We start from the raw sequence: 27,213 nt of genomic DNA, 5'->3' as shown, positions 1-27,213 counted from the left end.
GACACACTGGCTGACAATTTGTAAATGAAATTTTTGAAAAAAGTTTAGAGGAAAACAAACATGTTCTCATTAAAGGTCCAGTGTGTAGAATTCAGTGGCATCTAGCAGAACGGACTTGGTAGAAATGGAATATAATATTCACAAATAATTAGTGTATAATCTCATGAAAATAAGAATGATTGTGTTTTCCTTACCTTAGAATAGGCCCTTTATATCTACATACGGAGCAGGTCCCCTTCCACGTAGCCCGCCAAGTTGCACCACCATGTTTCTACAGTAGCCCAGAATGGATAAGAGGGCTCTAGAGAGGGCCGGTCATGTTTTTTTTCGTGCCACTGTAGGTTCTCCTACATGCTTGGATGGGGAGGGTGAGGGGAGGGGTATTCAGTTGGTTGCAATTTGCAACCTCACCACTAAATGCCACTAAATCCTACACAGTGGTCCTTTAAATGTATACTATGCAGGATTTTCCTGAAAACAATGTATAGACTCATACAAAAGTAATCCCTCTCAATCATCACTTATGACCCTATAGAAGTGTGTGGCTGTATATGTGCTGTATTTGGGATGCTTCTGGGCAGTAGGTGTAGCCCCCAGCCAATAACAGCACACAGGTGTGAGTTTGGGACTCGTAGCGTAGCGACCAGGTTACATTGCTGTCTCTGTGTCTCTCCTCTGCTCTGCTCTCTGTCTCTGTGTCATGGATGTATAAGGAGCTGAGCTACACTCACGCAGAGCAGTGAGGCCAAAGCAGACAGGATTAAACTCTGCATTCACACAAAATCCGGTAATGTAGCACCTTCCCGCGGGGTTGTGCAGAGGTGTGTGGAGGTGTGGATATGTTTCTATGTGCTTTAGAACTAACCACCATGAAACAATCAGAAAATTATGTTTTATTTATCTGCTTCACGTTCTTCCTTCTCTTTTGTTCTTAAACCAGCACCGCTTACTCTCTGCATTCACTCTCTAGCTCGCTCGACCACCTCTCTCACTGGTCGGGCCAGGGAGGAGGGGCCAACTTTGAATGCGGTGTTTAAAATCACCAACTGACAAATCCTGAACAGTGTACCCTTAAAGCAAAATGATGGAGGCAAAACAAAAGAGACATTTATGTGACTTTGCTGCATTTTAAAAACAACAACTGTCCACAAATCTTACACTTATATGTTAAGCCTGTAAAAAATAAAATATTGTTTATTGTATGAATTTATTAACAAAACAAACATACATTGACTGTTTCTGCACAATGAATAATCTTTCTGGCAGTATTTCTCAGCAAAATAATTACATTCATTACACAACAACTAAATGATAGGTATGACCTCCCTCATAAGCGCTCATCAATAAACATTGATAGAATCTTGAAGTCCGTTTCTTGACAGTCTTGTCTGGGATTTGAGGCTTTCTTGTGCTCCTATTGGCTGTTTGATGACCATGTCACAGCTGTTTCCATCTTCCCTGATTCAGTGGCATCTTGTAAAATCCACCCCCACCCCTGCCTCCTGCCTTTCAGCTCCATTTCACTGACTATAGCCGCTCCTCCCATCCCCCCTCACTCCCCAGCGCTCCTCCTCTCATAGTACACTGTGTACCCTGCTGAACATAGAGAGCACAGAACACTGACATATTGTTGTCTGCTGTGCATGTGTTTGTGTGCATGACAGGGTCTATACTGTATGAAGTGTCACCGGGGTTCCCCTGGTCCCCACCCAACATTAATCTTCACATTCCAATTAATCCAGCAGGCTAATCAGCCTGTGCTGCTCAGCGGTCACATGGAGCATTGCTTTGTCTCTAACAATGACTGAGACATGGTAGCGCTGATCTCCTGTAGACTTGTTTACAATTCCATACTTACTTACTACAGCAGGGGGTATCCCACTTTCCCTCAGCCAATGGGATCACTGCCCTCTGTTATTCTTTTAGTATTATCCCTATTAGCTGCTACAACAGCAGCTGCTGCTCTTCCTGAAGTCTACAGAGAGGACATTCCAGACAGCAGGCAGCAGTGGTGGAATAAGTATTGAGATATTTTACTAATTTAAAAGTAGCAATACCACAGTATGACTCCATTACAAGTAAAAGTCATGCATTCAAAATCTTACTTAAGCAAAAGTAGAAGTATTACTTGTAAAATGTACTTAAAGTATCAAAAGTAAAAGTACTCATTATGCACAATGTCCCCCACTCAGTGTTATATTTATTATATATACACACAAATATGTATTGCCTGTAAACACTATTCAACCTCCTTGAAAACTTTCATGTTTTATTGTCTTACAACATTGAATCAAAGAGGATTTAATGTGGTTTGACACTGACAAACAGAAAAATCCCCTTTAATGTCAAAAAGAAAAAAAGATCTCTACAAAGTGTGTTTGTAAAATAATAATAATTATTATCATTATTATAAGTAGTAGTAGCACCATACCTGGCTTAGATTTGTTTGTGTAGTTTGTCTCTGACCCTTAATAACAGAAAAATAAATATGTGCTTCTTTCCTTATCTCAATTTGATTTTTGTTGTTGTTGTTTGTTTTCATGCATACCATCCATTTGCTATTTGGTAATGGTAGTAATTGTGGCATCTTGCTTTGCTTTTGTTTGTTTGTTCAGTTTTTCCCAGTCTGACCCTCCTCAGTCATAAAAGAATACATACTGTACCTAAACCAGCCACATATTGATAAGGATGACATTTGAAGCCCTAAACTTTGGGCACTATGTATTAAAAGTGCTATATCTCCAACACAGTTCTTTCTATACTGATGTAAACCAGCTCAAATTAAAGCTGAGACTTGGCACTTTAATGTGGTAACCATTATTTTATTTCTAATGAAATGTGCTGAAGCACATAGCCTGAAGAACAAAACATGTGTAAAGTTTTTTTTATGGTGCTCATCTCAAATCTTAGTTTAAGATATGCATAATTTGTGACATCACAGGAATATAATGTGGAAAATAGTCTGGATTGTCCAATAAGGGAGAAGGAGTAGGTTTAATCTTAAGAATTTTTAAGATGTAAGATAATTGTAAGACATTTGAACTTTTTTGTGGAAAATCTATATGATCATGCAGAATATGAACACTAAGCTTTTAACCTGTTGAAGTAAAGGTTAAAACTATGTCAGTATTGCTTTTTAGAGTGTGATAACTAGATTACATAAAGTAGCACAACGGTAAATGTATTTGTTATCACATAAAGTACCATGTAAACCATGAGGTATTTTTGTCAGTGCTTGACTGAGATGTTTACAGGTCAACACAAGAAAACACAATTCAGATGAATCCATTTTCCATTTTGTCCTAGCCTGTGCTACAGTCTGATCTGCATAATTTATCTGTCATCTTTATTGCAACATGTGTGTAGGAGAATCTCCAAAGGATCTCCTACATAAAAATTTGACCACCAAATAATGGTGCAGCGTGTTGTTTCTTGACTGATAAAACAAACCCTGTGGGATAATCCAGCGAGGATCTAAGGGATTAGAGACAAGTGTGGGAAAAAAAGCTTCTTCTGTTTTGGTGTCCAGGCCTAAATAAACAGTGACAGGACATAGACTCTGTTAAAAAAACCAATATTCATTTTGCTGTGCTTAAATGAGTGGCACAGAAACCAAACAGCTACATCCATCACTATCAAAGTACATTTTGATTGTTGTCTATTTATGCAAATGTCAGTCAAAAGAGAATTACTGTATGTCCACATAATGTACAGCTAGGTAGCTAGTGCAGCTACAGAAAGACTGACTATTAAACTACAATGAACAGCTTGCACCTCAAAATTCAGTGTTCATTCAACTCTTAGCTATGATGGTGGAGCTGGTGTAGGGACAGGCCTTGATGAACCAGCCAGGGCTGAAGTCACACAGCCTGGCTGGTGTGTTACAGAGGGCTTAGCAGGGAAAACTTACACTGGGGCTTGCTCTGGGCCGAACTCGGCAGTTTAGACCAAGCCAAAGGCCAAAATGCTATGAAAGCTGTCTTGTGGCCGGTTTTTGTGCACTTTGTCCTTTTTTTTCCAACTCTCATTGTCCCAAAATTAATTTACATCCTCCCAGATCTTATTTTTATCAGTCCTGGGATGATGGGAAGTCCTTAAAGGACGACTCCATCTGCATTTTTTTCTGGGTTGTTCAAATGGAAACACTCACTCAGCTGTTAGCAAAAAGCAGTGATGTGGGTTAGAGCACTGATGCCCACCCGCTCTCTCCACAAACACAGTTCACTGACAGTGTCTTCCTAACATGGGCATCAGCAACTGTGAGTGCTTAGTCCATCTCTGTGGCTACTGCAAGTAGGTCTATCTGCAGACTCGCAGTATCTACACAAAACACCTACTTTAATACATGACACACCCACTTGGTTAGGTTTAGGCATGTGTTCCAAATCCCACTTATTACTTTTAGTACATACTGCAGCTGCCCTTAAGAAGTACATACTGTTGCATGCAGTATTCGTACAATTGGGACATATTACTTCATCTGTCATTGTGGCTTCTGTTGTTGCACCTGCTTCTGTCACTGACACCGTCATTGGTCTGTGCTCTCTCTGCAGCTAAGTTGATGTGACGAACCTTCTGCTGCACAGAGGATTATGGGTCAGAATAGCCAGAAAAGCATGCTGGCTTGCATACTGTAAAACCGACCAGATGTAATAGGACATCCTGGTACTTTTGGCATACTATATATTGGGACATACTAAATCTTTTTCTGGCAACACACTCATGGTCAGGGTTAGGGGTGTGCGTTGGGGGTTAGGGGTTAGGGGTCAGGGGTGTGTGTCATGTAGCATGCCCTTATGGTGACAACAACAGGAGGGGGGGCGAAGGGGGGTTGTGTAGTAAATTTATTTTAAAAAGTCCAGACAGAAATCTAGTCCTAGTTTTGATCATTTATTTCAAGAAAAGTTGTCAAACATATACAGCAAAAAACATGATGCTTTTCTCAAACATCTAATGGCTCCTGTTAGCTTCATTAACAAAAACATTTTTTTTATTTTACACAACATCTGAAACATACATTTCTGTACACACTGGAAATATGCACTAAAAGAAAAAGTTCAAGATATTACACATATTGTTTCAAAACGGGGTGGCCCTGTACGATGAATACAGTGAGGCAGTGGAACATTTTGCATAGTGTAAAGTGTTTTCAAGTGGAGTCATTACAAGTCTGAAGAGAACTCAATGAAAAGGTTCATACAAGAACAGTGACAGCAGGGCAAGTGAACAACACGTTTTAGTAGTGATGATTTAGTTGTGAAGATCCTCAGCTAGCTTATGCACCATCAACCACAGCAATGCCAAATACAGGCTTTTAACCATGTTAGGTTTAATGCTTGAAGAAACATGGACATTGAACTCTGCTGAGCAGGTCAGCGATTCAACAACCCAAAGGGTAAAAACAGGTTTCCTATCAGTATGTGCTACAATGTTGAAAAAAGGTGAAAAACAAATGTCTCATATCGAAATTTAACACCTTTATGCTTTAACAAAACCAATGTTAGCATTTAACAACTACATCTCCCATGAGTGTCAAAGTGTATTCACATTAAACACAGACAAGCAGGTTGTTGCGGTTTAATTGCAATTGCTTGTACCATCTCTACACATTCAGGAGTCCTACAACTTAGATAAGTGCCAATTTTTTCTAAAACATTCAAGAGGATGCACTTTCACCTAAATTTGCACTGCCTACAGCAAATCCACGTCTTATTGACTTGCACCTTTCAATTCAGTTCAAATTTGCTTTTTGTTTATTGAGCACACTGTTAAGGCCTCAGTATGATTCAAACAAAGTTGTCGGATTGGCCAACGTCTCCTGAAATCCCCTTTCTGATGGAATTGGAAAGTGAGCAAACTGACAATTTTGTTACTTTCCAACAATCACACAACAATTGGCCTGGAGTACAGAGGTGTGAAAGAGGGCAGGGTTTGAACTTAACACAACTACTCCCGAGCAACACCATTAATGCCTTCAAGGAGAGACTGTCTGATTGTACAATACTGAGACTATAAATGTACAAAAGAATTCTCAGAGAGAGATCAGGGAGGCAGTTGGATGTATCCAGGTGAAAGCTATGACGGCAGTCCTTTAAAACATTTTTAGCTTTAGTTCAAATGGGAGTTGTGGTTGTTGAATGCAAACGACATAATTGTAGTCTTGGTATGGGGCAGGACTAGTTCTGTAATGCAGCCATTAAGAAACAAATGTTTATATGGATCCATTATTAAAAGAAAAAAAAAAAACTAGGTGTTGCTTGTAGCTAAGCAAAACGCCACACAAAGAAGTCTGTCAGAGATTGGATCGAGATAAAAGAGACAAAGTCTGAGGTAAAAATCTATCCCACTCAAAGAAACTTGTATCAGAAACTAAGAAATGGTTGCTAATGAGACAGTCAAGGTAAATAAGATCTTTCCAAGTGCTGAGAATGAGGTAGGACCATACTACAAAACGCTTCAAAATCTACTACTACTGCTGAATCACTGAATTGAAGCTACATGCTACACAGTGCTCTGAAACCAAAAGGAGGCTTTGGTCATTCCTCTGTTGTATGCTGGAGCATGAAGGTCTTTCTTAGCATGGAATATACAAACCCTTTTTAAACTGCTGCTCAGACTCACTACTGGATGCTTTAACTACCCTCCGTTTTCTTTTTCTATGTTTGAATTATTCTGTGTTTGAACCTTTGTATTTAATTCTTACTAGTATCTACCTGGAAATCCTAGTTGTTTAACACCATCAAGTACTGTCTCACATTTTTATGAATAAAGCCATCAATGAGACCTGTGGACCAGTCATGTGTCTTGTGAGTTAATATTTATATGCAAGGGTGCACTTGTAATGATCAATTGTCTTGAATCTAATCACAAGACCACTGCTGTGATTTCCTCATTCCCCAGGTATCGGGGTTGTAGTACACTACAACCAACCACTGCTTTTACTCAGCATTACATACCACTGCAAGGTGTTTGAAGCATTTTGATAAAGAGTGGAAGAAAGATAGGGACAGTTAGGAGGGTATCTTCTGGCTGCTTTCGGGGATTATTCCCAGATGGCAAATCTTCACATTTCCCTTTAAGAATCCCCAAATCAGATACCCAATAATTCACATCACACCCATCAGAAACCTTAAAACGTAAAGAGTACAGAACAGTGCTCAGTAATCCTTGATGGCTGATGACTTGATATCATGAACTGCATTCTAAGTGTTATTTCAATTTGTGAGGAGTCCTAAAATTCCAAGCTTAACCTCAAGGTAAAAAATATTCAGAGCAAAATTAACAACAGCAACCTATTTACGTCATTGTCAAAGCATCAAACTTAAAAAAAAAATATAAGGCTTCCATCAAAAACAGCCAGTTAGTCTGCCAAATTCTGATTGTTTCTTGGTTAATTTGGTTAATTTAGCAAATATGTTAATATAATCCAAACTTCGCAGTGATGGTGAGACAGATATATACTTGTCCTACAGCTGTTCTTTGGATGCAACAGGAAATAATGTCCAATAATACCAGTTTGAATTCCCTGCTGGACATTGTTTGGTTACAAATGCACAGTATTCTATGGAGTTGATACAGGCCTGCTACTTCTATGGTGCGAATTCTGTCACACACTTTCACAACAATATACAAACCATTAGCGGTCAATAATCACATTTGCTCTGTCTCTGCCTTCAAAACATGGCACAGATTGCAAATCAACCGTCTTTATGTGATACACCAGTACAAAATCTGTAATGACGATATCATTTTAGTTAAAATTTTGTATATTTCGGCTTCATGGTTGTACCCAGGGGTAGAGGAGGGGCATCAAAATGATTACATTCTTGACATTATTGCAGCCTGGGATATTGTTCGAATGGTGTGACATAACAAAAAGCAAAAGGTTCAATTGGTCAAGTGCGCATTTCTGAAGACAGAAACTCTACATGAAACAAAATCGCACTTGGTGTGAATGGTCTTTAAGGCACAAGGTTGTATGGGGCAGAGTGGGAATGAGACTGGTAGTGTTGCCTGTTGATGGTCATTCATATATTATCATCAGTAAAGTGGGTAGCCCATGCTTTCACTTTAGAACACTGGTACAGTAGGCTAACCTGTGCCACAGCCGAGTACATTACAAATGTTAAGGAAGAGCAGGTCTATAATGGAGCTGTTGGGAGCAAAAATCAACAACTAGAAAACCATAAATGTCATGAAACCTTGTTGTCACATCCAGTCCGCTCTCAGGTACACTGCCACTATCCACCAGTAAACATCCTCAGCTCCATGGTGACAGTGATTGAAACTGGATGGTGCTGGAAGTGCACGGTTGTGGTCTGATTTGCATACTGTTCCTGTCTCAGGGTTTTGGAATCATCAGCCAGTTGATCACTTCCCGCTCAAATTATGATTGTGGATTCTTCACAGTTCACTCAGTTTGTCACTGAGTCCCTTTTTCAATTGGTGTCCACGTCCATGTAGTAAACAAAGCTGCAGACACAGAGGATATGAACAGGTTAACAACAAGAAAACAATCTTTCTTAACACAAAGAAAGGTACCTTTTTATAAAGCTATTAAGTAAAATGTAGGAAAAGCTCTTATCCTATGCCCCTGTGTTCATTTCTGACCCTTCCACAGTTGACCTTGTTAACTTGTTGGTTGTAGAAGCTTGTGCTTGAGCTTGAGCTTATGTTTTTGAATGTGAAATGAGTCGCATTACAGAAGTAAATGCTTTAACTGCTGTGTCACTGTGACTTTAAATACAAAGCTGCAGTTGAGACGTGGTTAGCCTAGCATAAAAAAGCAGGGGAAACAGCTAGCCTAACTGTAATGTAAAAACGACAATTTGTGTGTTTAAGGAGAGTGACGTGCTGCCTTGCAAGGTAAGATGGCGATAGATGGTGCCAAGTATTTTTTGAAAGTGCCTGCCCTTTTCCAAACAGTTTCCATGGACGACTTCTCAGATGGTTCTGTGTAACAAACCATCTGGTACATCAGGTTAACACTCTCAGACCTGTGCTCACCAATTGTATGCGGCAACCTGTTCTTCTAACCACAGACCACAAACTGTGTTTTTTACATTTTTGTTTGTGTATCGAGTTAACGAACAAGTTACAGCATGTGAGCTTTAAAGGTGTTGCTTAGCCTAGCTTAGTATAAAGACTGTCCAAAGTTAAAAAATACACCTACCATGTCCTGACTCTAGCTCTGTACTGAACACACAGGCATGAGGTCTCATTATAAGAAAGAAGGCAATATATTTTCCAAAAGCATTCCTTTAAAAGACACACATTTCATTCTAGCACCCAGCTCACAGATGACTGTAATACCAAAATCAACAGCTGACAACTAGTTGACAATAATGAAGGTCGCTGGCTGTGTCACAGTGTGAAGCCAACAAATGCACTGCTTCTACATCTACCTGCAGTAAAATGACACCTGACACCTGAGTTTGTTTCCTGTAGATGTGTCCAGGTTCAGTTCAGCACTGTACTCTAATAATAGACCAGCAGCTGACATCCCACTGCTCAGGCTAGCAGTGGTTTGTTCCTCTTTTCATAGGTTGCATAACCACACAGCACATGGTATGAACACAAGTGGGTCAGCTTAGCGGGAGGTTCATACGTTGGAGATGGTGAATGAGGGATGATGTGCTGAATGGAGACGTGGAAAAGTCCTTATGTCACTGCTGAGTATGAGCACTTTTGATTCCACAGATATTTACAGTACAGTGTTGTGCTATTTGAAAAAAATGTGTCATAAAGCAAATGGAGAAAAATAAATCAGATATTGGCTATGAAAACACAGAGTTCATCTTCACAATTATTGCAGCCTACAGGATTCATTGTTTTATAGGTTCCTCTCAGAAAGTTGTATTCCTTAAAAGGAGCAACGCTACAAAGAGTTAAGAGGTTAACTCATGTTTCAGAACAGCACTGCACAGAGGCTCCCAAACGCTATTGATTTCCAAATGAAGGGGTATTTGGTGTTATTTTTGGTATTAAAAAATATTTTTTTGGCCTGGCGGGGGTTCTCATTGGCCTGGCAGCCCGCCAGGCCTGTACTATTATTGGGGAAACACTGACTTCACTGCAGAGCTGTCAGGCCATAAAGTATTCTGACATGCTAATAGCCAAGCACTAATTTTTTTGTGATCAAATGTTTATTGAAACAAACAAAACAAGATTGTAGATCACCAAGCCTGTTGCTGGAGAAAACCAATCGTATCGCTGCTCTCCTCTCCTTCAGGGAGGAAGATCAACCTTAGATTTGATCTGTGTGAGTAATCCTCCTGTGCAGCAACCTGGTCCTCTATGTTTTGGATCTTCTCTTTATTTAGTTGAGTGACCTTGCGCTGTGTGCGCAGGTCAGACTAGATGATATTGGTTCTTTTTGAGAGCGATGTGAGAGATTTAGATAGACCAAGAAAGTCGCTCACCTTCAAAGTGCTCATGTCATTTTATATTGCGGTGACAGAAACTCCCATGGCACTTACATCTTACTGGATTTCAATAAGGGAGTCCTTTATGTCAGCAATAGCTCAGGAAATAATCAGATGAGATGTTACTGATATCTCCTCAGGAGCAGCAAGCAGTTTGCCTATTGGCAGCTTTGTGTGATTGCTGGGTGATTGGTGTGGTCTAATTCCAAAAAAGAGAACTTAGATTTCTTATCGTCTTGAATGGGTGATGGAGAGGGAGATGCAGGCTTCATCAAATCACGTGATTGTTTGGAAGAGTTATTCATTAATCCCAGTATAGATCTAGATAGTCCAGTTATAATGTCAACACCATTTATTCAAGAAGTTTGCAAAGCGAGAGCTCATCAGAGCAGCCATCTCACTCAGTGACCCAGGAGTCATTCTCTGCCAAGCTCTAATCGATCTGTTCTCTGGTAGAGGAGCTGACAGAGGCTGGCTGATTTCATGTCCTTTGTTCATCTCGGAGCTTTGGACAAGTACAAGAATTCCCGTCATTTACCACCATACTCAGACTAAAATCTAGTCTCAGAAAACCCAGTGCTGTTACTGAGAGGAAGAGCGGATCAGTTCACAGTGCCCTGAGGCGTCTGCCTGAACTCACAGGTGTGGTTCATTTGTTCAGTATTCCCTCAGTTTTCTTGTTTTTCAGCTCTTGTTTTTACAGGAACAGCTTTGAGCGTCTTCTCTCACAGAGTGTTGTACCTGTGTGTGAACTTTCTGAACTCTCTGACCTGAGGCATTACACCACACGACGGATGGGTTACGCAACAAAACATACTCTGACTGCGGACTACACAAGGCATGTTTTCTTCCAAACTGAGGTGGATCCAAATGACAATTCTCACAGTGTTTACAGTACGTGATCAATAAATGATGGTTTCAAGTGTCTATTTTTGATGTTCCACAGACTGGAACCAGCAACCCTGCATGAGCAAATGTTTGACAAAGATGGAGCTCTGTTGAGGGCTTCATTAGGAAGAAATTATTGGTTTATTGGTCGTAAACAGGAGAAAGCCAGCCACCATGATCTGGGCCAATAAAGTAGTCAGAATCATTTGCATAAATAAATGCAAGTATGTTGAATGGACTTAATAGGTTTAAAGAAGCAGTTTCAGTTAGAATGCAGTATTTTTCAAAATGAACTAGTTATTTCTACTACTTCAGGTGTTTCCATGAGGTATTTCTCTTCTGATTGTGCTCCTGTGATTCTTAATGTAATACAGTGGAAACCACTTATAGTGATCACGGTTACAGTGATCAACCGCTTATATGGATCAAAGAGCTTGGGACAGAATCATTCCAACACAAATGCTGTTTAAATAATTCGCTAAGTAATCAAGTAGTCCGCTTACAGTGTTCATTTTGGGTCTTTTTATAGATGAAAACATATGGAAAAAAAATTTTAAACTACGGTAATTCTATTTTCTTTTTACCTTACTCCCATAGTACACGTATGATGTGTATTTAGCAGCTACAGCACCATTATCAGGCGTTGCAGCGCACCTCCGCAGGTTTGTGTGGAGGTGCGGTGTGTGGGTGTGATTATTTGTTACCGCCGTGAAACAATCAGAAAATAACCTTTTATTCCTCTCATTCACTGGATTTCTCGCTAACACTGCTCACTCTCCTCATCCACTCTCCAGCTCGCTCGACCACTGTTTCTCTCTTTCTCTTTTTCTCCCGTCTTTTTTTAAAATGATTCAGGAAGCCGTCAGCAAAGCCTAACTTTACTTTTAACGTAATCAAACAAAGAGAAATGTCTTCCTCTCTTCTTAGTAATGTTTTTGTCTTCCCTCATGGCAGGGTGTGCAGCCTTACAGGTTGCATTTCTCCAAAAGTTGATTCTGGTTCAAATTCTCGCTGCGGCGCCCCTGCAGCCCCCCCGAACCCACCCCCCCACAGCCTAAACGCACAACCCGTCTGCTTCAGGCTGGTTACCTGAGGCTGGTGCTGCGTGCACACTGAAATCATGACTGGAAAAAAAAGGAAACTGGAAGTTTTTTCTCTCAATGAAAAACGTAGTCTCCTTGAAGCTTATGACAAACTGCCAAAAATGAGCCGACGAGATGCAGCAGCGAAATAACAAGCGTTTGAAACAGCTGTTCTGTATTTTGAAACAGTCAATAAAATTCAGTAAATAGTGAAGCTGCCCGTTTCATTACTTTATATTCATGTAATAAATATACAAATGTCAATTACATGGTAATCTGTGTGAGAAATAAAGAAAAAGAAAAAAAAAATTGGCTATAATAATCATCTGCTTATAGTGATCAATTTGACCCGGATGGACGTGATCACTATAAGCGGTTTCCACTATAGAAGGCTCCACATAGACAGCTATTTTGGAACATCCAAGTACACAAGTTCACATTTTATACTGTGAAGTCTGGAACATGTTTTATGGATGAATGCAATTCTTCCATCCTCTGTCAGCGTCTGCACCAGATGCATTCAGTTACAGTACTGCAGTGAGCTCAGACACTCACATCCCAGTAGACAATCAGTGTAGTTACAAGCATAAGTGAGAAGAACTTGTGTACAAATATGCTTCAGGTCAGTTAGGTGTGTAAAGCAAAGTGAAACGTGAACCATTATGTGGTCGGTGTAGACAGTGCTACTGATTCTAACTGAAGTGTATCTGTTCTGTCAGACACGTGAAAAAATGAGACTAACGCGTCCGGTGTAGACAGTCTGCAACTGTCTCCTTTGAATGATGTTTCTGTTCGGTGCATCAATTTCATGGCAGCTGTTTTACTCCCTTGAGGATTCACATTTTTCCTCCACAGGCATAGACACACAAAGAGTATGTGCAGCTGTTCATGGGCCCAGTATGCTTCAAACGAACTAGTTCATACAACGTGTCGTCTACAGATGCCTAAATGTAAAAGTGTTTACACCCATTCTAAATGGCCACTCATGAGGGCGGGGTGAAAAGCCTGCAGTCACAGAGAGGGACGAGACACGAGGAATCATACAAATAGGGATAGTGGCGCGCATTTTCAGACAGTCTCTCCTTCATAGATGTGCATGTGCCTCTTGTTGATTAAGATTGATACATACGAGATATCTGGTTACTGTAACTGGGGTAGGGGATTAGAAAAACCTGGTTTCCCCAGCTCTCCTGGAGAATGCTGATTATTCTGTGATGTATACATGTAACTGTGTGTCTAATCAGCTTTTTAAAAGTTCACATGTGCTGTACAAAAGACCTGTGGGCAGAAAAAGTGCAGCAGAGCGACTAGATGAAAGGAGAGATCATTACACGGAGCGATGCATCCGCCGAAATTCCGCCCATTAAATTCAGACACTTTGGCTGCTCTGTCTGTCTACCTGTCTGCCTCTCACTACTCTGTCAGTCTGCTCCAACCGACACAAACATATCCCCCCCCCCCCCCCCCCCCCCAATCACTGTACAGTTAAAGTCAGTAAGCCCCGCTTCCAGAATAAGGGGGTAGAGTTGAAATCTGGTTACTGATCAACTGCTTGTATACACAGATTTACAGGAACCAGGCTACTACTGAGCCTTCAGACACATCTGCTGGTCAAACCTTTGCTGAAGTCAGCATATCATTTGTCAGCTTTGTTATTACAGCTAAATAAATAAGTAAAACTAAGGAAACACGGTGACGGTCTAACTCTAGTAGATCCTGGACAAACTGAGGCCTGTTGCCTCCTCAGCAACCCTGCCAGTCATTTGTTGTTGCATAACCCAAAAACAGACTACCTCGTTAAAAAACCGGCGGAGACTGGTATGTTTGGGGAAGTGGTGGGGGCTGGTTTCTTGTGAGCCTCGGAGGCCGTGGCAGCTCTCTATGATTAGCAGTCAGAGAGGGAGCGTTAGCTTTTTATGAGCCTGTGGGGGTTTTGCGGGTATATGGCATGCAGAGCAAAACATTCCACTTGGCTGACATTCATAAAAACTGTCCATTATTTAAGTTTAGGTGTGTACCTCCAGGTTCCTCTTGATGCAAACAGGACAAAGCATTTCCAGCAAGTAAAGAGGTTGGGTCAATATGATGATGACTTTTGATAACCAGTGGACAATACAGACAATGGGAAAATTGGGATGACATTCAGCCAAAGGGGTATTTTCTACTTTCTGATAAAACAGAGAAACTATTAAAAGAAATGTCATTCTGTCAGGATCAGTCATCTGGAATAACATCTGTCTGACAGTTCACCCATCGGCATAGATTGTCAAGGTATTGCAGAATTGTCCAGTGACAACTAATTCCATATAGACTTACTGGTAAGATCTTGGTAGAGTGTGTGGTGTGTTTTCTGTGCAAAGTGGGCAGAGCAAGATATGGGGGATACATGACCTGATGAACTGGCAACCCTCAGGCTGAACTACACACTGTTGGCTAGCTGCAGCGGTTGGTAGTTATAGTTTAAATGATTCACATATCACAGAACTAAAAATAATCAGTCAGTTATTACTGAATATTTTCATTTCAGTTTCAGTATCAGTAACAATACAAATGGGAGGTTTGGTATTAGTTAATGTGAAGATTATCAATCAAGGAAACTGCTTAAAATTTGCATCTCTATTTGGTATGGTTTAAAGATACAGTAGGTTGACAACTACTGTATCAGCAGCAGGGTTGTGCTTGAGTTGTACAGCTCAAATCAACAGATTGAAAGAGAGGACAGAGTTACTGAACCTCAACTGAGGTTTGAAAATGCTTTACAGCAGACAGATAGCACATATCTAAATTTCAAATATCAATTTTAGTGTCAGGTTTATAATATAATAATCTGACAAAAACTGTCCCTAACAAAGTTAAAACCAACCCTTTGCTCTTGGCTTCACTAGTGTGAAAATTCTGTAATTAAATGTCAACATAATTCTATTGAGAATAGAGCTGAATTAACAAATGAGGACAGATCATAACAAAAATGAGAAATAAGCATTAGGATTTTCCAGGATGTAACAAAACATAAAGAAAACATGTAGTTTTTATCTGGATGCCACTAAGATGAGATGGACCAAAACTAAACTAAAACACTGGGTTCTAATTCTGGACACTTTACAGGGAAATCTGATCCTCCCCAAAAACTGAAAAACTGTCACATGTATATCTCCAGAACCTTTGTAGCATTTTTCAAAAATTTTAAATGTGAAGAAAAACATTTTCCAAGGTCAACCCCTTACTTTCAGTAAAAACTGTTTATTTTTCCCACTCTAAAATGTTCCATTCTGCACATATCTTGGGTCAAAATTAAAAAAAAAAAAAAAAAAAAGAATTAACGGGATCCTTTTTTTTGTTAAAAAATTATCAGATTTTTCAAATATTGATTTAGATCAATGAGCTGCATCCTTTAGGGAGGAGATACAGACTCGTCAGGCACAAGTGCTAATAGAAACCAACATTTCTACAGGGCTTTCTTATGTGCTATAACTGTTCAATATATAATAATTGTTCAATATTGCAATGACGATATGACCTGCGATAAATAAACAAATACTGAAATGTGCATATTAGCTATTCAGATCCTATGTGACATAGACCCCAAACAATGAATAACCTCCTACTCCTGCTGAATAAAGAAATGAAGTAAATCATTTCAAACATGCTTTTATTGCTTTTATTTATTTACTAATTGCACATGAATACCCAACCAATTAAAGAGAACATTGATTTAAATAAGGTATTATGACTAGAAATTAAAGTTTAACCATGTCTCTTCTCACCTATAATTTATTGGTCAAAATGAACTCTGTCAGCTCAGTCAGAACCGTTCAACGGTCTGAACTGTCAACGCGACACACAGACGTTCTGGTGAGAGCTCGCCGAGAGGCCGGAATATTAGCACATAGAGCACCTGCAGTGGTGGAAAGTCAGCTGGAGTTGTGAAGCTGTGATAGATGGTACGCAGACTGTGAGGAGATTAACACGGTGTAAAGAGCTTACATCACATTAGATCCAACACAACCACCATGAATGGGGACAGTGAAGTGGAAAAGATGTGGATCCATGTTATTCCAGAGCGCTGTGGGACAACAGTGTCTGTATGGGATTCTGGAAGGTTCATGACAGATTTACATGGATGAATGATAGAAAACATAAAAGGCCTTGTGCTTTTCACTAAAACCTTTCCTAACCTTTCCACTTTCCCCCTCCAGTGTTCATATTTTAAGTAAACACAGAGACTAAGAGGTGCTTCACCGTAGTCATTTGCACAGGAACTTGTTTTTGCGGTTCTTGCTCTGAACCCTGAGGGCCCTGAGGAAATATTTACAACCTTTTCAGCCACTGAATGCTCACTTTTACAAACACGCATAAGTGCGCCAATGTGCTCATCACACCCATACCCAAAATCTCATAAAGGCTGGCGTTTCTCAGCCCTTCTGTAATACCCCCCACTGACTGAGCCTATAGAGAACATACCGTACCCTGCCTGCAAACCGCCATCCAAACAATTGCATTTCCTTTAGACAAGCAAGATCAGCATTCTGTCAGCCCCTCCTGTCTGTTTAAAACTGCTCTGGAATATGAAGATGAGAGCGAGAGAGAAAAGACATCAAAACTGCTTGAAGGCATTGATATGTTTAACACAGTATGTAGAGACATTGGCGTGCGCCATACGAGGACAACACCCTGAAAATGCCTCAACTTGCCATTTGTCAAAACCCTCTTCATGCTGTCGATGAAGTCCCAGTGTAAAGACTGTACACGTGAGGAGGGCCGGGGCTTACGCTGCTCTGGCCTGGTTTAGACAGAGGCAGCACACGGCTGGCAGCCAGCGAGAGGACAAAATGTTCCCGACGCAAGTCTCCCTAAGCCCTGAACCAGGAGAAGCACTCTCATTGTCCAGCAGTGGAGGAGGGGGGGGGGTGGGGGGGGAGAGAGGATGGACAGGGAGGATGGGTGAGACAGATTGTCAGGGACAAGTCGAACAAAAGAGATACACATGATTATGATATGATGCTGACGAACATCTGATAGGGATTTCCAAATCCTGATCCATGTCATTAAACATTGAGTATTTGCTCATACACAGTCATAAATGATATTGCTCTTTTCTTTCATACAACAGCAGCAAAGACAGTCAAACCAGTTCATTTAAGATAGGATGCGCTGGAAACAATTAGTGCTGATCACAAACACTGGAAAAAGTTCAAAAAGTTCCATCTTAACTGCATGAGAACTTTTTAAAGGCACTGCCTTACTAGCAGTGGTTGTGGATAATCTCTTTTCTACTCTTTTCTAGGGATGGGAATTGTTAAGATTTTATTGATACCAATGCCATTATTGATTCTGCTTATCGGCCTGATTCTTTATCAATTCCCTTATCGATTCCTGATCAATTTTTTTTGTGCGAAAAAAAAAGCCTACACAGGTTTTCAGTTTCAACACAACTATATATATGAAACATGACTGGAAGATAAGATAAATGGTCTGCGGCCAATAGTTAACTGCATTAATTAATGTGCTGAGCTGTGCTGTTATTAACGTCGTGTCTCCAGCAGTGGAGAGCAGCCTCTCTGCTCCCGTTAGCTCCGGGGAAGGCCGTCCTTGTACAACATGCTAAGTGGGTGCAGGGTTTTTGAGGTGAAACAGACTGAGAACTGAGTTAGCTATGCTAGTCTCTGGGTGACGGCGGAGAAAGTTCACAATATAATTCACATTTGTCTCGTAAAGGTAACTGTTTGGTAATTAAATCAAAACATATTTGCAACCGCTGCCTTTTTGAAAATGAGGTTGCACTTCCCTTGCAGTTGAGTTTGCCTCATGCTTGGGCATCGTTAAGAGGAATTGATAAGCTCGGAGGCATATGATTCCGATGGATCGGAAGATTTGGAACCTGTTCTCAATTGGAACTGGTTTTGGATCCCCATCCCTACTCTTTTCATGACACAAAGTGACAGCTGGTGAAGGTGGAGCGCAGAAGATTGAGGTAAACATGGGACTGACAAACGATCAGGCAGCATGTTTAAATTTGAACATTTGAACAAATCTCATAGAAATTCATTCTAGGGCTCCAGTACCAGCACTAATAATTCTATTCATTTAAACCCATTAGAAATATTTGTTTTTATACTAAAAGTATCCAAGAAACCAAATAGCTTTTTAAAATATTCTCCAGTCAAGACAGAGCTCCGCCTGGTTCATATATCGGCTGATAAACAACAACTAACTGCAGTACAGAAATGCCAATGACGCGTTTAAGGTCGTGTAGAAACAGTGATGCCATTCAGAGCTAAAGGTTTTATCTATTACTGATCAATAGTTTAAGTCATTCTTCAAGAAAAATTGCCAACCGTTGCCTGGTTTCAGCCTCTCTAATGTGAGGATTTGCTAATATGAAAACATCATAATGGACGTCAAATTATTACCTGTTTTCGATTATTTTATAGAAATTTATTCAGAGAGGACTGAAAAGTTTATATTTAGACTTAATGTTCCTCTCACTACATATCTTTGTCCCAATTTTTTTATAAAGCAAATCTAAGGAATCCATTTCAAAAACATTTATGTATTTTGTGGGTTTATATAAAAAAAATTAACATCAGTCAATATATAATTATTGTTTTGTTCTTTTATGCCCAAATATTGATCAGCATCAGTCTCAAAAATCCAGAATCAGCCAGGCTATACAGACAAAAAAGTCCAATAAATATATTAACAACAACACAACAGCATTTGTCATTCTTTTGTGGCATTTCATAGATTGTGATCAATCAATTAGGAAGAAAAATAGCCGAAGCATTAATCAATAATATTAAATAATCTGACTGCAACATATCCATCCCCACACTGACTGGACCAGATCCCATTCTTAATAAAGAAACAGTAACAGCACCCACAGATTTTTTCTATTTCTGCATGCGTCAAATCTCATCACTGATGCGAGTATCGTCACTGTGCTGTCATCAGCTGAACCCTCGGTTAACCAGCTCCCAGCACATAACGACACACATGCAGCAGAGACAACCGCCCTCCCCTCCTCTCCACTCTCTGTGTTTACAGCCACTAATCCCTATCTCCAACAGATGACAGGTTTTCCCATTGAACCAGTGTGGAGCTGTTGGCCTGTTGCATAACATGCTATCCCATCATGCCACGAGAGAAAGAGGTCAATCTGCAGCAGACGAGTGCACAAACGCGCCTTCAGAGTCCATCGGTGACCCCGCCGACAGCTAGGAGCTGAGACATGTTCCGTCACAGGGTGAGGAGGCTCTACAATCAGGGGTTAAAGAAGAATGGGTGCAGGATACGAGAGCTAATTGTCAAACAAATGACTAAGCTTAGTCCCAGTCAATGGAGGGTTCAAGTTCAAACAAACAGACATCTGGTTCAGGTCACAGAACATAGAGTCAGAGGCTGATTGATATGCTACAGGGAGTTTCTGCTCTACTTAGCAAACTGAGATAAATTATTAAGATCTTACAGGGACTCTGACACTGTCACTGTAGAAGTAGTTATTTCCTAAGTAGTGGGCATGTTAGTTTGCTGTTTTTTATTTTTGGGGGTGGAGGGAGTTCTTTCAAATTTGCATTTCCCTTTATGCAGTGAATTGGGTCTTAACATCAACATTCATGAAGTTAAGACTTGTTGTTGGTTGTTGGAGTATTTTTAACACCACATTTCTAGTAACATTAATAATTAAAAACCCATCCTTGTGTTGTTCACTCCAAATGTTTAGACAAGGAGGGCATTTTTTATTATCGTCTTTAGTCAATATTTCAGGTTTTTTAACAAACGTAATTTCCCATAAACCCACAGTCCACTGCAGGACCATCACTCGCCAAAACCATGAACACGTTGAGGCTTTGCAGTTAGCTCAGACACGTCTGTAAAAACAGCAGCTGCAATTTTTCAGACAGCAGAGATAACAGCTAGAGAGTCAGAAAAATGACATCAAAAGAGTGAATTTTACTGGTGGAACCAAGTTATGATGACGCCATGCTGGTTCATGACAGCTGGAGTTTTTTGTGTGCTTACAAAATAATCATAGTTTCAACTTGTAAAAGCCGGCGCTATAGTTGATATATTTGTCCTAAAATATGGGAAGTAAACCCCTGGAACATGTTTTATTTTTTCAAAAATACTGATGGAAGAAATGCTGAAGGACCAGAGGCTAGACAGGAAGTGATGTCATGACATCGATATTTTTATTCTGCTTCAATGACAAATCAAAAGGTGAAAGCTTACAAAACTGTGTAGGCAATAAATGAATATGGCCTATGTACAGTATGTACAATATTAATACACCGTTGCGATACCGTTAAATTTCTGTATAATCAACTACGAAACCATTTAGAGACGGTTTTGGATAAATTCAGCAGCTACAGTGCAGTGGCCTGTTCCTTGTTGCAGGGACAAAGCATTCAGAATAAGCTACAACTGATTTCACTGCTCTAGCTCGAGGCTCATGGGTACAATAGTGTTAAGACACATTCCACATGCTAATATGACTAAGAGAACTTCAAGTTGAAAGCTGTGTTCACGTGATATGGGATAGAGCAGAGATGGGAAAGATTCCCATGTTTCACAAGGCAAAAAGTTTCAGACAACTCAATACAGTTGAATGAATGCAGAGCTGCTCATATGAGGGTTAAACATACTGTGCATTGACAATATAACATTATATGGATTAAATCTGGGTTTAATTACCTTTAATTACCAGAACTTGACTGATATGAAGCGTCCATGTTTGATATGTTTTCAGGTATTTCTGTATTATTAAGTGCCAAGTTGGATATTTCTCAGCTTTTAAAAGACAACTCAGGTGTTAGAGTGAACAGTATTTACAAGTCAAAAATCGCTACATACAGTAACTCCTATAAGACAAGAACGTGGAATAAGCATTAGCTTAAATGTAAACGTTCCCTTCAAAAGTATTTTTCATCGTAAAAGTACTTCCTGGTTACTGGCGGTGGTAAGAGAGGCCTGCAGCAGGCTACAGTATGTTTAAGTGCGCACCTATAATCCAATCATAATGTTGATGTAAACACCGGACTCTGATTATTTAATGTGATTATGCTCATAGTCAGAGTAAGTATTAGTAGTAAGTGATTTAAGAGTAGCCAAGCAGGAATGTTGAATACTCCAAATTAAGAGTTTTAGAATTGATATCACATTTTTACACAATTTGCTTTATTATTTGGTAGACAGTTTTGAGAATTTATGGCCGCACTTTAAATTTCATCAGATTCGTTTCATATCTTATTTTCTGCTTCACTCTCTCACAATGTCACCAACACACACACACACACACACACACACACACACACACACACACATGCACCCTGACTGTGTGTATTTAATCAAAGCCAGGCTGTTTGCCCTCAGGCCCAGGCTGTACCCTGCTTGTGCTTGTCTAAAAGCCCTCCTCCCTACATAGCTTTTAAACCACCCTCTCCATCCCCAGAGGCCATCAGCACTCCTCCTATTACCTGCCTTCGTCTTTTACTGCACTTTTTTTTTGTTGTTAATTTACTTTAAGCAAGATTTATCTGCGGTGACATTAGCTGACATTAAATAACTCGTACACTATTTTCTTCAGTCATCTCGTTAATCTTATCGATATCCAGGTTTTGTTTCTTGACGTCAGCGGGGCAGTGGTTAATTTCACTCTTGTTAATCCTGTTTCCTTGACAGTGACGTGGGAAGCTTTGGCAGAAATCAGAGACAGCAATCAGGCTTAGGAACTATTTGGAGTGAAGGGACTAGGCCATGGCTCAACAGATCACCACTTTCACCAATGGAGATGCAATAAATACGATATTTTTCTACGTAGTTCTCTTGTAGGATGGTTTGAGTTTGTTATAACGTGGATCTTATTTTTGTAGTTTTGGCCATCACGTTAGTGCCGAACTGAAACGCGCCTAACCTTCATCAAAGTCAGCCTAATTTGCTTCTCTCTTCATTATAAAGTGGTGAACAGAAAGAACATGTCACTAAAAAGTACTAAACCACACAAACCAGTGGCTTTATATTAAGAGGACATCCCAACCAGTGACCAGGCCAAAGAAAGGTTAATGGTGTCAGCTGAAAGGAAGATTACCTGTTTTCAGCCCTGGGTTACCAATGGCCAATGTTCTCTTTAAGCCAGGGTGGTTAGTCCTATGTCAAAGAGGAGTCTGCAGGTTTTAATTCACACTAATCACTAGAGCAGCTCATTTCAACGATTGCTCCTCCTCTCTGGTAAACTAATTAAAATGATTAAATCTGTGAAATTAGCTGTTGTATGGTTTGATTTGGAGGAAAACCTGCAGTCCACTCTGTTGCATAGGACAAACCTAACAAGAACATTCCTAAAAGTAATAAGGTAGCAAGTAGTCAAAGGAGTTGAGTTTACCTGGGAAGGAAAGAGGTCCCTTCTTTGACTGGTTAGGGTAGAAAAAGGAGAAGGATTTGAAAGGTGGGGGCTGTCACGAGGCACACGTGACTTGGTCCATCCGCACCTCCAGCTGGAAGGCGTCTGGTCGGTCCTGAGGGTTGACTGCAAGCATGTCCTGGAGGAGTTTCTTCACCCCCTCAGACATGGAGCTCCTGGCCTTCTGAGGGATGTGCAGAACCATCTTAGGGTTCTCCAAAAGCGCTTCCCCAACAGGTACAATATCTGAGCCCTGCCGGATGTAGGTGCCCAGCAGTTCACGTTTGGACTCTGCATCAATGAAAGTGATCCGCTCAATCATTGCCCAGATGATGATGCCCAGGGCGAAGATATCAGCCTTAGCTGTGTAGTGGCCTTCCCATACCTCGGGGGCCATGTAGAAGTCCGAACCGCAAGCTGACGACAACCAGAACTTGTTTATGTTGCCGATGTTGTTCTGGTTGCTGCCTCTGCTGCCCGCTCCCGCCGCTGGGTATTCTTCACTGTTCTTGGAGTTCAGGCCAGCACAAACTTTACTGAGGCCAAAGTCAGCAACTTTCAGAACAGGTGAACCAGATTTCTGTGAGATGAGGATGTTGTCTGGCTTCAGATCACGATGGACAATGTTGTTCTTATGCAGGAAAGCCACCGCACTTGTCATCTGGCGCATAAAGCTCCTATTGGTCTGGCGGTCAGGCCGGCGAGACAATATGTACTGATTGAGATCCCCACCCTCGCAAAACTCCATGACAAACCAGAGGTAGCAGGGCTCCGCTGGGTAACCCAGGATGCGCTCCCCTGTAGTGGGCAGATTACAGACAGATATATGACAATTAATGAGATGACAGCAGAACCAAGACAAACTGTGACAGTCAGTCACTTCATTAGAGCTCAAAACTAACACTAACGATAACTCTAAAACACAAGAGCTACTACACAAGTCAAGCACTTACACTGTTTATACAGTGCTACTTTCACTGCCATTTCAGTGAAGTATTTGACATGCTAATTATGTGCTGACTGTGCTCCAAGGCTCTGAGGTTTGAGGACTAACTACTGTCAATAAGTAGGATAATAAGAGTAAAAGATAAAATAATAATAGTTTTTCAAATTCATTTCAAATTCTAATGGATGCAAGAAAAGAATAAGTCATCCACAGGTCTGATGAATTAAAGATACTTGGTGTGTTGTTGGAAACCTTAAAGACAGTGATTTTTTTCTTCAGAGGAAGCGACACCATTGTCGGTGGTTTGTCATCGCACGCAACCGAGAGCTTGATGATCTGCACATACTTCATTCAGCTGTGTTGCTTCCACTTCAAAGAGTGTTGAGTTTTACACCTTTGCAGACTTCTCTGTTTATTAGACCAGCAGCAGATGGGTGTTGTTGCTCAGATTAACCGTCCTGTTCTGTCTGAGACATAATAATCGAGGTATCTCAGGACATTAAGCTGAGGTGGTAAGCCACCTGGATCCTGACGCATCTCGTCTCATGATCAATTTAGTTTGCAGATGACCTTCAAAACAGTATGCATGCTTTTTAAACATATGACCTTTTATATGTGAGACTGTAAATAGTGGACACTAGAGGCTGACTTTTTTGAAGTTAAACTTTTGAAGTCAATATTGATATTTGAGAGTTTAAAGATCCAGTAATGAAATATCAGCCAATATCAGTTTTTTTTACATAAACATATTACTTTAACATTTTTAGTTTGGGTCCTTAAATTTTGATTATGCAAGAATTATGACCAAGATATGTTGTGAGCAAGACATTCTACAGAGGAAAAATACACACAGACATTTCCTAAATTACTTCAAACATATCTTTTACGTTTCTCTACTGACATTTGATGTTACTTATTAGCCAACATATGCACAAATACTAATATAATATTATATAATAATAATAATAATGATAATAATATCTGTAATAAGCTAATATCTACCGATATAACAGCCTGGCCGATTTATCAGTAGAACACAAATAGACATTGGTATTTTTTTCACAAATGACTCCAAATATGGAGTATAACTTTGAGGTACCTATGAAAAAGACTTTCAAAATGTCTGCGTTGCTCCCATAAACTGACCTGTAATAATATTAATAATACATTTTATTCATACAGCACGTTTAAAAGCACGTTTAAAGATGCTTTACATAGATAAACAACCTTCCCTGATGTTCACTGTGGGCTGCTGACTGCTGAGCTTTACATTTTTAGAAACTAGGTTAAGTGGTCCAAGACAAAAGCTAAAAGGGCATATAGATTAAAAACAAGTCAGTTTTTATTCAAATCCTAAGAACAGTCTCTGTCATCACTGGATGGCTGCAGAAGATTTTAGTGTCAGACTAGTATTTAGTTTAAGAGCCAGAATAGTGACACTTACATAACAGCCAGGCTGTTAGAAAAGAAGCAGAGAAATACCAATGCTGACTTGCGCCGATAAAAATCCAGTTAAACAGCACAGGTCAATGTTGGTATTTCAGTGACAAAATTTCAATCTTATGACGACATATGTAACAGCTACTGCTGATGTATTTCTATGAGGCCTGCTGAGCAATAACAAAGGAAGTGATGGAAGTGGGTCAAATTTGGATTGATGACAATAATGACAATAAAAATGTAACCTTTCAGAAGTTAGCCACAGTATTTCATTAGAACATCCCAAATTACACTGTAATATTACTTTTTATTGTCTGAAATCTCAGTCAACAATCAACTGGTTTACATGCTGCCAAGTAGTACACTGTGTTCTCTTGTGAGCTGAGAGAAACACAGTGTACTCTCTGTGACTACTATAGGCAACGTACTGTATAGTTACGTCACTGACAGAAAGACTGTTTTGATCCACAAAATTCCTTTAGAATTTATAAGTGTCTTACACTGTACATTGCAGTTTATAGCTTATAAAATATTGCACCCTCACGTTTAAGTTCAAATATATGCAACTATACATGCAATACATACAATAACACATGCAATGCAAACACTGCCATTACTGTAAATAATCTTTGTATTAAGTGACATAAATAATGGAGGAGGCAAAGATCTTTAATAATTAATCTGTGACTGTGATTTAGGGCCAAAATGTGGGTAACACTGCTATTTACTAAGAACTCTAAGTGCATGTTTACCTACACTGACAAGATATTTCAGGGTTACATTTAAAGTGCTTTTATTACAACATGAGCAAGCTGAGACTTTAGCATTAGGAGTTTAAGATGGCAAAATCACCTCTTAAACTTATTAACATTAAATTTATTGACTTGCCTTAAGAGTAAGAACTTCCAAGATCAGTGGGTTTGTTGTTATTGTACTGCTCGCAAGTGAGTAATAAACATGACAGTAGCTTGTGTACCTTTGAGTGACATCTCCACCAGACCCAGGTATTGTTTGGACCTCTTGTTCCCATGGCTCATCTTCTGGGCCAGACCGTTCCTCTGCAGGACACACTCCTCCAGTTGGACCACATTCTGGTGTCGATTCTCCAGACTCGTCAGGGCCCAGAACTCGGCCAGAGCTAGCTCTACATTTTCCGGGGCGTCGCATTGGAGCCTTTTCACCGCCAACCTAGCCCCTGTTTTCCGGGCTATAGCCTCATACACCACCCCGTAGCTTCCCCGGCCCACCTCCCGCAGCAGGCTGTACCGGGGGGACACCACCACGGCGGGCTCTAGCCGGTCGCTCCGGAGAAAGCTGATGGAGAAGCAGTCGTCGTCGTCCTCCTCCTCCATGGGCTCTGTGTGGTTGTTGTCCTCCACCGTGAGGGAGCGGAGGATTTTGCCCGCCTCCCGCTTCATCTTCCCGGCCACGCTCCGCCTGCAGCCCCGCACACCGCCGCTTACCTTTCTCCTTTTCTTCCCGTCGCAAATATCCATAATTTCTTTTTTGTTGAAAGTAAGCATGAAGGGAGAATGTGTTTATCTGTCATTACTTTAACTCTAAACTAATAAAGTGTGACGTCCTTACGTCTACCTGGTTGTTCGGAGAGGTTAAACGCCAGTCTGTCAACAAGAAGTAGCTTTTCGTTGTTAATAATGACAACGCTAACGCAGTGCCACAGGCTGTCCAGCTGTGGGAACTAATTTGGCCTTATAACAAAATGTTCCAGCTCCAAGTACACGCAGAGAACAGAGGGCGGGGTCCAGTCCGCCTCACGGTGATTGGCGGAGAGAGAAAACAGCTTGCTGACATCCCGCAATGAGAATACAGCGAGCACGCTACATTTGTTTTTATTTTGAAATAGGACACCAGTGGTGTTAGGGGTCCACTTTTAGTTTGTATTCTGATTTGAAATGTTATACTGAGATATCACAGAGCCAATTTCTGCAGTTTCCTCCATTCATGCTGTGCAGTTCCGTGGCAGCATGGACAACACGAGACAGGATGGGGCACGTGTGTGGAGGCATGGGCAGATCC

At 40.5% G+C, this 27,213-nt stretch overlaps 1 protein-coding gene across 1 annotated transcript; it reads right to left on the bottom strand.

Annotated features, from left to right (window-relative positions):
• Nucleotides 1-4,877: 4,877 nt before the first annotated feature.
• stk35 (serine/threonine kinase 35) lies at nt 4,878-26,959 on the bottom strand. The gene is made up of 3 exons (XM_042409458.1): nt 26,153-26,959; nt 22,773-23,588; nt 4,878-8,472 (listed from the first exon to the last, which is right to left on the bottom strand). The coding sequence occupies exons 1-2, from the start codon at nt 26,697-26,699 to the stop codon at nt 22,846-22,848; spliced, it is 1,290 nt and encodes a 429-aa protein (XP_042265392.1). The 5' UTR covers nt 26,700-26,959; the 3' UTR covers nt 4,878-8,472; nt 22,773-22,845.
• Between the last annotated feature and the right edge of the window lie 254 nt (nt 26,960-27,213).

Source organism: Thunnus maccoyii, chromosome 4, assembly GCF_910596095.1.
Source record: "Thunnus maccoyii chromosome 4, fThuMac1.1, whole genome shotgun sequence".
NCBI classification, from domain to species: Eukaryota; Metazoa; Chordata; class Actinopteri; order Scombriformes; family Scombridae; genus Thunnus; species Thunnus maccoyii.
The sequence above is the reverse complement of the archived record's forward strand: the minus strand, read 5'-3'. Positions and strand labels throughout refer to the sequence as shown.

Coding starts and splice junctions, on each gene's coding strand:
- stk35 (XM_042409458.1), bottom strand. CDS start 26,699: ATGCTTACTTTCAACAAAAAAGAAATTATGGATATTTGCGACGGGAAG. Junction 23,589..26,152: donor GGTGGAGATGTCACTCAAAG/GTACACAAGCTA, acceptor TGCCCACTACAG/GGGAGCGCATCCTGGGTTAC.